Source organism: Myotis brandtii, unplaced genomic scaffold (assembly GCF_000412655.1).
Source record: "Myotis brandtii unplaced genomic scaffold, ASM41265v1 scaffold421, whole genome shotgun sequence".
Classification (NCBI taxonomy): Eukaryota; Metazoa; Chordata; class Mammalia; order Chiroptera; family Vespertilionidae; genus Myotis; species Myotis brandtii.
In genome coordinates, this window is record NW_005366140.1 from 1820321 (window position 1) to 1831990 (window position 11670).

General features: G+C 50.5%; 1 protein-coding gene across 1 annotated transcript in view; it reads left to right on the plus strand.

Moving 5' to 3' along the window:
• The first annotated feature begins 3052 nt into the window (after window positions 1-3052).
• Window positions 3053-11670, plus strand: part of ELL (elongation factor RNA polymerase II) — a 45637-nt gene continuing 37019 nt past the window's right edge. The window contains exons 1-2 of the mRNA XM_014545806.1: window positions 3053-3069; window positions 4708-4765. Of these exons, the coding sequence (XP_014401292.1) occupies window positions 3053-3069; window positions 4708-4765 (75 nt within the window). The remainder of the gene's footprint in view (window positions 3070-4707; window positions 4766-11670) is intronic.

Below are 11670 nucleotides of genomic sequence, written 5' to 3' on the forward strand. Positions count from 1 at the left end.
TATGGGATTAGTGGTAGATCTCACGGGCCTCTTTTTGCCCCCAAAAGAGCTGAGTCTGCTGTGCTCAGTGTTGCTGCTATAGTTGTGGGCCCCCCAAACCAAGGCTTTCAGCATGTTCATTGTAGTGCTGGAAGGACAGAATTGGATCAGGATGCTGATGAAGTGGACTGTATGAAGCATTCTTTTTTAAGTTGTCAACCTTAGAGTCTAAAATGAGTTGGTCAACCATGGCTGGAGGGGCAAATCTGGTCCACTGCCTGTGTTTGTAAATAGAGTTTTATTGGGACATCTGTGGCTGCATTTGAGGCCCCTAGGGAGTCTTCGCAACTGACTGGCTCTCAAAGCCTGAGATACTGACTCTCTGGCCCTTTACAGAAATAGCTTACAGTTTGCTGGTCTGGAGTGTTGGGATGAGTGTGGGACATGAGGACTCAGTGTGTTAGTGGAAGGGGCTGTTCTAGGAACCCCTGGCCCTCATGCAGTGGTGTGTGGCCCCAGGAGCCCTGGCAGGCAACTTGCCATCGCATTGCAGGGTGGGACCGAGACATTTCACTGGTGGGATGCCTTGACGATGGTGGCTGACCCAGTTCACATGGTCGGCATAGATTCAATTGAACCTCATCTCTGAGGGCACCTACTCTGAGGCTGGCTGGCTGTCTCCCTCCGATTTCATGCAGATGTGAATGCTTCCCGCCCTGTTCAATCCCTTGGGTTTCTCGGAAGCGCTTCTCGGCACTGCGTCAAGGCTGGCATAGCTTCCAGTAGGCCTGCCTTTCTATTTGTGACCTGCTGGTGAACTCTGAAAACAGGGCCAGCGTGTAAGTCTCTGCTGGAGCTGGGCGGGCAAACATCTGCCTCTGATTCCAGTCAAGCTGTGGCCCATGTCTCCTAGCCCCTGGCCTCAGCTCCATGGCATACTGTGGGGTCAGGGTCATTTTTCAAGGGGGGATTGTGCCCAGTAAGGATTGGTTGTTCTCATGGTGTCTTTGAACATGCACTTCATGGCATGAGGAATAATTAGATGATGGTGGCTTCAGTTGGGGCTCTTATAATGACGACAGTGTGCAGCCGGCATCTCCTACTGCCCAGGAGTGAGCGCTCTATGGGCTAGGAGGCTTCATTGAAAAAGCTTCTGGAGCTTTCTCAACTTGGGATGAGTGCCATCTGTAGATAGATTCTGAATTAGATACCAGTGGCCTGGGAGACATGGGGAAGGGCTTTTCAGGCAGGCCTCCCTGCCAAGGGGCTGCGGTTTCTGGGTTCTGTCTGAAGAAATAGCATGATTTGCTCTTTTTAATCTTTTGATGTTGTCTCTCCCTTTTCAGAATCGGTGGGACTGTTGAACCGCTATAGGTTGGGCAGGGAGATGGGGCGGAAGGGGGGGTGTGTGTGTCTCAGTGCTGAGGTTGGGGAACTGTGGGGAGATGTCTGAGGCAGGAGCAGGACTCAGGAGGAGTGTGTTTCTCCCCTGGTTGCACTATTTTTGGTGTTGGATGCTTGTAGATGTCTGCTTGTTCCAGAGAAATACGCTCTGCTCAGAGTGGATCTGGCAAGTGGGATGAGGACAGCCAGCACTGGGTGCCTGTGTCCAGCTTGTTTCCAATCTACTCTGGTGTTGGGACCAGGCTGTGCTGGCTCCCTTACCTGTGCACAGGGTACCACTGGTTGAGGGACTTGAGAGTAGAGCCACTAACCCGGTGACCTGTGCCAGCAAGTGGAGGTGCGTTAAGAACTATTTTGAAGTGGCTTCTGGCCTAGAGTATAGGATTGATATGAGGCCCTCCCTTCTCTTAGCCCTGACATCTAGCATGTCTTTGGTGACGCTTCCTCCTTGTCTCTGAGCAGGAGAGGTTGATGGCCCCTTTGGGTGAGCCTTGGTGAGAATGGGGCCAATGAACCAGTCTGCCAGTGCCTGGGTGTGCAGGCTCACAGGCCAGCAAAAGAAGTTCGGCTGACACTGTGCTAGGAAGGCATAAAGCTTTGAACTCCCTTCTCCCTGGGTTGAAGGGTGCCCCAGAGCTGTGGTCTGATCCACTTCATCCAGGCATCTTCACATGGCTCCTCCTGCTGCCTCTCCTCTTCCTGGTCTTGGTCTCTCACTGTGAACTCACTGGGGCCTGGATGCTTTCAGGTGACAGGAATTGCCAAGTGTGATCTGCTGGGCACATCACAGTTCAGCCTTGATGAGTGGCCAATCTGAGTGGATGTGACACCTACCTCCATGCCCTCTTCTCACGGCTCCCGGTGCTATTTCTGGGGCTCAGCATTCAGGAGTAAGCACACCGCTTGCGATAGGCATGGGCATCCTTCTGCTATTATTGTGTGGCTCCGGGGGGCTAGTGAGTTTAGAGATGCTGTAGGCAAGTCACTAGAGAGAGCAGGGTCCAGGTCTCAAGGTGGCCAAGCTGGAGCTAGTTCTGAGCCAGCCTGAAGACCTGAGAAGGCTGTCCACTGTCTTGCATTCATGTGGCACCCAGGGGGCCTAGACACTGAGGATCCAGATGCCCATCAGTTGTCTCTCTGATGGGCCAGAGCTGAGGGTAGTAGGCCTTATTGATTCTAAACCCTCACTGGTGTTGACTGCACGTGGGCTGAGCAGCTGCAAAGTGAGGGTAGTGAGGCTAGGGGACTGGCTGAACAGTGGCGCCATCCTCTGGATCTCAGTTTTCCCCTGTGCTGTGTGGGGGTCATTGTTACGTTGTGGGCTCTGTGCCTTCCTTCTTTGTGCACCCTCAGCTGTCCAGGAATATAGTCAAGGCCTGAGGTGACTGAAAGGTAGGAGTTTGCTCCTCTGTTGGAGCCTTGGGCCAAGGGTCTCCTAGGTATATGCATCACAGACCCCAGACCAGCTGGCTCTTTGAGAGCTCAAGGCTACAGGTCTGTGGGGGCCCTCAGGGCCTGTCAACTGGTATAGGGACTTGGTGGTGTGCAGGGTTTCCCAGAGAGGGTGGGTTCCCACATAAGGAGCATTTCTCATGATAGCCATCAGGACATGCTAGAGGTGGGGAGTGGGGACACAGCACACACAAGACACCACTGGGCTTTAGCCACGATGATGCCTGGAGTGATGTAACCTGGACAGCTCCATTTGTTTGAAGTTGAGCCTTGAAAACAACAACAGAACAACATAAAAGAAAACGATAGAAGAAAAAAATAAAGTTGGGTCTTATGTTTTTCGTTGTTTCGTATTCATCCATTGATTAACCCTGTGGGTGGTGCTGGGGTGACAGGCTTGACAGGTGGGGTCAGAAGGCTCAGAGTCTGAGCTCTGTAGATTGGCCAATTCTGGAGGGATGAAGGTAGCTGCTTTGAAAATCCGTTCTCAGCCATAGCTGGTTTGGCTCAGTGGATAGAGCATCGGTCTGCGGACTGAAAGGTCCCAGGTTCGATTCCGGTCAAGGGCATGTACCTTGGTTGTGGGCACATCCCCAGTGGGGGGTGTGCGGGAGGCAGCTGATCGATGTTTCTCTCTCATCAATGTTTCTGACTCTCTGTCCCTCTCCCTTCCTCTCTGTGAAAAATCAATAAAATATATTAAAAAAAAAGAAAAAAAGAAAGAAAATCCGTTCCCAGCCCTGAGGATTTTGGAGTCTGTAGCTGCTGCTTCTTCTGCCCCATCACAGATGAATGTGCGAAAACACACACGTGCACAGCAGTTTTATACAGGAGTCCATGAGGAATCCTGAAGTTTGCAGAAAATATAGGGGAAATTCAGAAGAGTGAGCCTCATGTCATTGTTTTCACTCAGGATGTGCCTTCAGAGTTTGTTACCCAGAGAGTCACAAGATTGCATTTAAAAAAACAGAACAGAGTCACATCAGTCAGCCCACGCAGGCAGATCCATCCAGAGAGCCTCCCACCTTCCTCAGCCCTCCACTGCCTGGCCCATCTGCACAGCGACTGGGCTCCCATCAGCCAGGGACTGAAATGCAGCGCCATGTGCCCACTGTTTGCTGGTGCCTCCACCTGAGCAAGGGTCACAGTTGATACAGGCCTGTCCCTCTCCCTCCCCAGGTGCCTTGTCCTTACCTGGGGTGCCCTCTGTCCCCTCCTGACTCACTCCTGTCACGCCCACAACCCACAGAAAGCGCTTTGTCAGCATTGATAGCACTCTGCTTGTGGTCACGGTTCCCGGAAGCCTCTCTGCACCCACAGCCACAGAGCCTGCCCTGTGTTCTTATGGCCATCACCCCAATGTGGCTATGTCTGTTTGCTGGGTTCCCTGCTGTCCTGGAGCCTTCATTTGTCTCTGAGTGTGTGGTTCCTTAATGGGAAGGATTGAGCCTCAGTGACGGGCCACTCTTAGGACCTTCCTGTCCCACAGAACTCTGAGGTATTTGGTGGCCTAACGTGGGGCTTCTTCTACCTGTTACAAACCCCTTGTCTGGGCCAGCCAGATGGCGGTGCCACTGGGCTATGCTCATTGGCTGCGATGTGTGATTCCTAATTCCTGATCTTGCGTCTCCCAGGCTCAAACCACCCTCATGGGATACCGGGGACCCCATTACTCAGGTTCCGGTGACCTCTCAACTGCTAAGGGCCTTTCTTTGGAAGTCCCCTGTCCAGTGTCAGTCTTCACTGCCTCCCCCACTTCCTGTTCACCAAACAGTGCGCTCCCCAAGGACAGAGGTTTCAGGGGAGGGCCTGGCTCGTGCCAGGCCTTAGTTGTGAGTCGTGAATTTGACTGGCCTTCCCTTTCTGGATCAGTGCTTTCCGATTTTGTTTTGCTTTTACACTGTGCAGCCAGCCTTTGGGCACCAGCCAGGTGTGTCAGACAGACCAGCAGGAAGTGCCTGGGATTGCGCTCCCTGTGCACATCCTGCCGAAGTCCATGCCCGTGACTCCTGTCTATCTTGCCAGCTCCCCTGCGCAGCTGGCCCCTGGCCCAGAATGCTTGCCTAGCCCGACCACACATAGCTGAGGGAGGGCCCAGCTCTGAGGTGCTACCCATGAGTCCTGCCTTATTCTCCTCTTCCCCCGAACAGTGGCTGACGGTTCCTCCTATCTCTGCCAAATCTCTGCACCTTTCCCATTTTATCTCCCACTCTGGATTAAGTGATTCTTCCTAACTTTGTGGTAGTGTTGGTCAAAAACCATGTCTCTCATATGTGTTTTCCTAGTGACTCTTGTGTGCTCTATCTTTTATCTATGTGGTATTGTCACCATTTTCTGTTGAGTTGTCTGTCTTTTAATGGGGTTCACTTTAGCATGGGTTGGCCCTTGGGCGCTCTCACTGCCTCCTGAGTGCTGTCTGCTGGTGGAGCGTGTGAGGTTGTTCCTTCTCCCAGGCCTGACCCACTGCACTCCTAACCAAACAAGATCGCCTCTCCCACTGGGAAGTTTTGGCCCGAGTTGGCCTCTGGAAATTGTCCTGGTGTCCCCATAAGCTCTGCTCTGGGGAATTGAATATGCAGAGTTGGCACCGAGCTGCCCATTTGTCATTTTCTTGAGCATGACTGTGGACCCAGTTGGCCAGTGGCTTTGAAGCTCTTGGGCCATGTTGTCAGGCTGGTTTCCAAGGTCTTGGGTTTGCTTTAGTTACCTTGTGACACATTAGTGAAAACACACAAGCTATGCTGTGAATTGGAAAGTACTGCACTCTATGGCCCCTGACAGTTCCCAAAGTCAGTTCACTTATATTTTGTGTTCGAGCCCATGGCTGCATCTCTTCGAGCAGGGCAGTCAGGCCGCAGCCTCCTGTTGTGCCCAGTGTCCCTGTCCCCTGTGTTTTGTTTGTTACCCTGGTGGGAGAGCAGACACAGTGAGGTTCCGGGGCCATGGTTACCCCCGGAACACCCCTTAGGGTTGAGTATATAACCTCGTGGGGTCGGAGTCATTCCCATTTCACAGATGTGAAAACCAACCAGCCCAGGCATTGTGTCCATCACTAGTACAGGCCATATTGCCACTTAAGGGTGGTTTCCCTGACCCTGGTGGTCTTGCCGCCTGGCACATGTCAGGGATTTTTGTTTTTTCAAGAATGTGACAATGTTGTATTTTCCAATGTTCTGAAACATAGAGGCCAGAGCTGGAGGCCACCTGAGTGGCAGAGCTGGTTTGCACTGTTTGTACCTTGTTCCAGAGGTAAGTGAGTAGGTCACCAGCCCCAAGTGACTAAAGCCAGAGAAGTTAAGTGTCTGACTCAGGTCACACAGCTTTTAAATGGCAGATTCTAAAGCAGAAGTGAATCTTGTGATCGCAGCTTCAGAAGTTTTGCTCTCAGTTCCCAGCAGCTGCCAGTGGCCCCAGTGCATCATTCTTGCTCTTTAACCCCTGCTTCCCATCCCTGCTGGGACCAGCTGTTTGATTTGGAGGCCAGGCAGGTGCGCCCAATCTCCTGTAAGGAGAGGAGGGAACACCAGGTGCTGCCTCAGCTTTCAAGCAAGGCCTGACCCTTCCCAGATCTGGGTTGGGGTTGAGTGGCCTGGGCTGGTGTGGAGGAAGGACCCCTGGACCTTAGCGCCTGCAATGGGGCAGCCACGGGCCATGATAAGAACCATACAGGTCCCCCAGAGTTAACCTGACCTGTTACTCTGGGTGATTCTAGGTTCCTGGCCCAGAAGTCTAAAAAGGATTTGGATTTTACTGGACATTCTCACTGCCGATCCATGCAACTGTCCAGCGCCAGCAAGGCAGTCTGGTTTCTTTTTTGTTAATCCTCACCTTAAGATATTTTTTCCCATTGATTTTAGAAAGAGTAGAAGGGAGGGAGAGAGACACCTCGATTGATAAGGCAGTCTGTTTTTCATTCCTGAATTTAACTCTGGTCCTCTGAGCAGCTGGCCTGGAGTCCTGCCAGGTTCCACTTCCGTGATGACTCAGATCAGAAGCTGCTCCTGAAACCAAATTTCAGGACTGAAGTAAAATGGTTTTGATGATCTGGGTTGATGAGTAGGAGACTTGATCTTGCCTCCTGGATGTTTCGTGTTTCTGAAGTGACGTGTGCTCATTGGGAAGATTTGGAGTCAAGGCTACCATGAGAGGCCTCCTTCTGTCACTAGGGCTGCCTTCCTGTCTCCCCCTACACAGACTGTACCTTTTGAATAATGTTTTAAAAAGTTGTTTCTCATGCCTGGCCGGTGTGGCTCAGTGGTTGAGTGTCAACCTATGAACCAGAAGGTCATAGTTGGATTCCTGGTCAGGGCAACATGCCCTTGTGGGCTCCAGTGGGGACTGTGTGGGAGGCATTCAGTCAATGATGCTCTTTCATCATTGATGTTTCTATCTCTTTTTCCCTCTCCCTTCCTGTCTCTGAAACCAATAAAAACATTTTTTTAACGTTGTTTCTCACATCTGACCTAGTTTTTTTTGTTGTTGTTTTTTTTATTCTCAAGCCCAGGAAGACTGGCTGTCACCTGGATGTAGCCTCACTGTCTCAGGTTACCCCTCAGGATGTGTTGGGTCTTCGGGACAACCCCACTAGCGAGCACCTGTGTGCTGGGACTAGAGCAAAGAGCTGTGAAGAGTGGGCAGTGACCCAGCAGACCTTTCCCAGGCTGCAGGGTGAAAGGAGGCATTTCCCCGGGACCAGGTAGCCAGTGGGTCTCTTCCTCTGTCTGTGGAGCCATGGATCCATCCAGCTGTGGCCATCCTGCTTACCTTGCCCATTGGATCAAACTGGATAGGTTAGAGATAGAAAAATATGCCTTAGCTGTAGCCGGTTTGGTTCAGTGGATAGAGCGTTGGCCTGTGGACTGAAGGGTTCCAGGTTTGATTCCGGTCAAGGGCACATGCCTGGGTTGTGGGCTTGTTCCCCAATAGGGGGGCGTGTAGGAGGCAGGCAATCGATGCTCTCTCATCGTTGATGTTCCTGTCTTTCCCTCTCCCTTTCTCTCTGAAATCAATACAAATCTATTTTTTTTAAAAAAGAAAAATATGCCATATTCTTATCATTCCATCCTCCTGAGTGGGCCGCTGTACTCCCATTTAATGGTCTTTGTTTTCTGGCCAAGCTGAAGTGCCACGCCTGCATTTGGGAAGCCAGACCCTCTCTGCTCTGGCCAACAGCCTTGGCCTGGGAGAGGACAGAGGTGTCATCATGCTGCCAAAATCTGAGTGAGCTCCACAGACCCCAGTGCAGAGAGGGTCTTTTCTAGAAGGTGCCAGACAGAGCTTCCCAGCACAGTCTGGTGGCCAATCTGGTGACCACTCTGGTGATAGTGGCTCCTGCTTATCACCCTGGTCTCTGAGCTGCCTCTTTCCTTTCTGATTTCTCAGATAAATCCCTGGACTTGTAGAAATTGTCCTAACTAGCAAAAGCACCCCCTTCTTTCTTGGTTACTCTCAAGTTCTGGTCTCCATGTGGGGGACTAAGGCAGCCTCAGTTCAACCCTCTCGGCTTTACAGACTACATTTGGTCAGGAGTAGCCTGGCCAGGACACTGTGTGTACGCCCTGTGCTCTAAGGTGCTCAGAGCCATCTTTTTATTTTGGGGATTATAGGGGCTCTTAGGAGCGTCATGGGAGCTGGGGGCATGTACTTAGCCTCTCTTGCTATCATCTCAGCCTGTCTGATGGAGGTGTTCCCTGTCAGGGTATTGGGAGATGGGACAGGAGTGACAGCTGTTCCAGGGAGCACAGCGTGTGCCTGGAATGTGCAGGGGTTGGGGGAGGCCACCGGACACTGGGAAAGGGTGTCCAGAGTGGGAAGGGGAGGCTCAAGAGGCCAGGTGGGATCCAGGTAGGGGTTCTAGACATGCCTGGGGAGGGGGCATTCATGTCCAAGTGTTCTCTCAGTCATGTGATGTCTTCTGTGCCCACATGCACCATAATAATGGCATTTTAAATAACTGGAACCAAGTGCTCCAGAATTTGGCTGCATGGAGATCCCCTACCCCACCCCTGTGGGCACTAGGAAGCATTGTGCACATCAATCCCAGTACTTGGGGGTTGGGGTGCTGATGTTCCATAACTGAGCTAGCACTTTACGTGGCTTTTCTGGTGAGTCCTCACCCTGACTTTCTGAGGCCAAGAGTAAATATTGGTTCAGAAACAGTGGATTTATGGGGGCTAATTTTTTTTTTTTAACTCCAGTGACTTATAAGCACTTTTCTAGTCTGGCCACTCATGGCCAAACTTCATTTGAGGTAGCTCCCAGTAAGTCCGTGAGTTCTAGACAGGGACCATGGCCCTTTCTGAGCATGGATCTCCTCTTTGATACCTAAAATATATATAACTAGAGGCTGGGTGCATGAATTCTGTGCACAGGTAGAGTGATCAGGGCTGATCAGGGCCTTCCGGCTGCCGGCCAGGGCCTCCCTTCCCCAGCTGCTGGCTGCTGTCCAGGGCCTTCCTTCGTTCTGCGCCGCCCCCTAGTGGTCAGTGCATGTCATAGAGAGCGATCGAACTCCCAGTCTCCCTGTCGAACTGCGGTCTCCCGGTTGAACTCCCAAGGGGACAGTTTGCATATTAGGCTTTTATATATATAGATTACCAAGGAAATGCACTACACGGAGAATGAGTGAAATATTAAAATGAAATGTGTGGCCTTGTAACAAATTTATCATTGACCAGCCGGTGTGGTTCAGTGGTTGGGCATTGTCCCATGCACCAAGAGGATGCTGGTTTTATTCCTGGTCAGGGCACATGCCCAGGTTGTGGACTCGGTCCCCAGTAGTGGGGTGTGCAGGAGGCAGCTGATCAATGATTCTCTCTCATTCATGTTTCTATCTCCCTCTCCCTTCCTCTCTGAAATAAATAAAAAAATATATTTTTAAAATTACCATATTAATGTCTTAAATGATGAGATTTAGCAGCAAATCTAATTTCTGTAATTTTGAAATAGTGTTGAACAAAAATGGTTTTTGAAGACATCTGCTCAACTAGCCTTTTATGTGCTAAAGCATACTAGAGTTGATGCCACTCACACTGCTATAGTTTGTTGCCTGTATTTGTAACTAAGGCAATTCTAAGTTTCAGTTGGTGGAAATAGATATGTTTTTTCTTCCTACCCAAATTCAAGGACAGCTCAAGTTTGAGGCGTGTCCTGTGGACTTCCTCCAATGCAGGGGCCCTTAGGAGCTGTCCTGAGCAGGGGGCCTCTGTAAGCTGCTATGACGGATGAGGACACTTCTGAGTCTCAGTCTTGAAACAAGGTTCCTCTGAGAGGCAGGTGACCCTATGGCTGTGGCTGGAGCAGGCCAAGTGGAACCTGGAGCCTCTTGTGGTGCCAGAATTTCAGAGGGTTCAGAGAAGGGCAGGGTTGGGTCGAGAGCCAGTGCCAAGAGCCCTGGCACTATAATTAAGAACTGTAATGCATTTGAGACCATTGCAAAAGGCAGTTTCTGAGTCTGTCTGAATTAGGCTTTTCCAGAGAAACAGAAACAATTTGAGGAGGGGAGACTCATTTTAAGGAATTGACTCATGCGATCATGGGTGTTGAGAAGTCAGAAATCTGTAGGGCAGACTGACAGGCTGGAGATAGGCTGATGTATCTATAGTCCAAAGGTCTATAGATACCTTCTTTCTCCTCCAGGGCACCTTGATCTTTTTCTCTTAAGGCCTTTTACTGATTGGATGAAGCCCACACACTTGGAGGGTAATCTGCTTTACTTAGAGTATGTTGGTTTAAATGTTAATCTCATGTAAGAAACTTTTTTTTAAGGATGTATTTTTATTATTATATTTTATTGATTTTTTACAGAGAGGAAGGGAGAGGATAGAGAGTTAGAAACATCGATCAGCTGCCTCCTGCACATCTCCTACTGGGGATGTGCCCACATGTACATGCCCTTGACCGGAATCGAACCTGGGACCCTTGAGTCCGCAGGCCGATGCTCTATCCACTGAGCCAAACCGGTTAGGGCACTAAGAAACTCTTTCACCCAACGTCTAGACTGCTATTTGACCAAAGAACTGGGTTCCATGGCCCAGTTGACACAATTTACCATCACACTGCCGATGTTACCGTAGACATGTAAATAAGTGTAGTAGGAGAAGGTAGGACTCCTGCTTACACTGGATGCTGAGGCCAGCAGAGATAGGAACTGCATTTTATGGCCACCACTGTGAAGCTGTGGACAGCAGGGCTGAGCCTGGGCTACACATGGGGAATAGGCATCTGCTGTCACTGCTTGAGGAGAAGGCAGGCTGAATAGAGTAGCCCTGCCCAGATGGTCAGAGTTAACAGCCCACTGTGGGCAGACAGACCCCAAGGGCTTCTGCCTGGGGTGCTTCTTGGGCTACAGTCGTCACCTCGAGGCATATAGCTGAAACACTGTGTGTTCCTCTCCCTTCTCTGAAATCAATAAAAAATATATTTAAATAAATAAATAAAATAAAATGTCAGTGTCCTAAAATGACAAAGAACAGCTGAGGAACTTCCAGATTAAAGGTAGCTGACAAGACAGGCGGTTCTGCTGTGTACCAGTCTCCACACAGGAGGGAGAGCAATGCAAGGACATTGCTAAGCCATGTGACAATGTGGAAAGTAGACAGTGGCACAGTGTCCTGTCAGTAATGAATATAGTGAAGCTGGTGGCTGCCATGTGATTACAAATGAGAATACCTTCACTCCTTTGCTCAGCAGAGCTCCACTGCCTCCTGGTTTCTTGTGGGGGCGGAGGGAGGGAAGGGGTCAGCTTTTAGGAAAACACCTGAAGCTTATTTTGTCAGTTTGAGCCAAGACCAGTTACTTTGTGTGTGTGTGTGTGTGTGTGTGTGTGTGTTAATT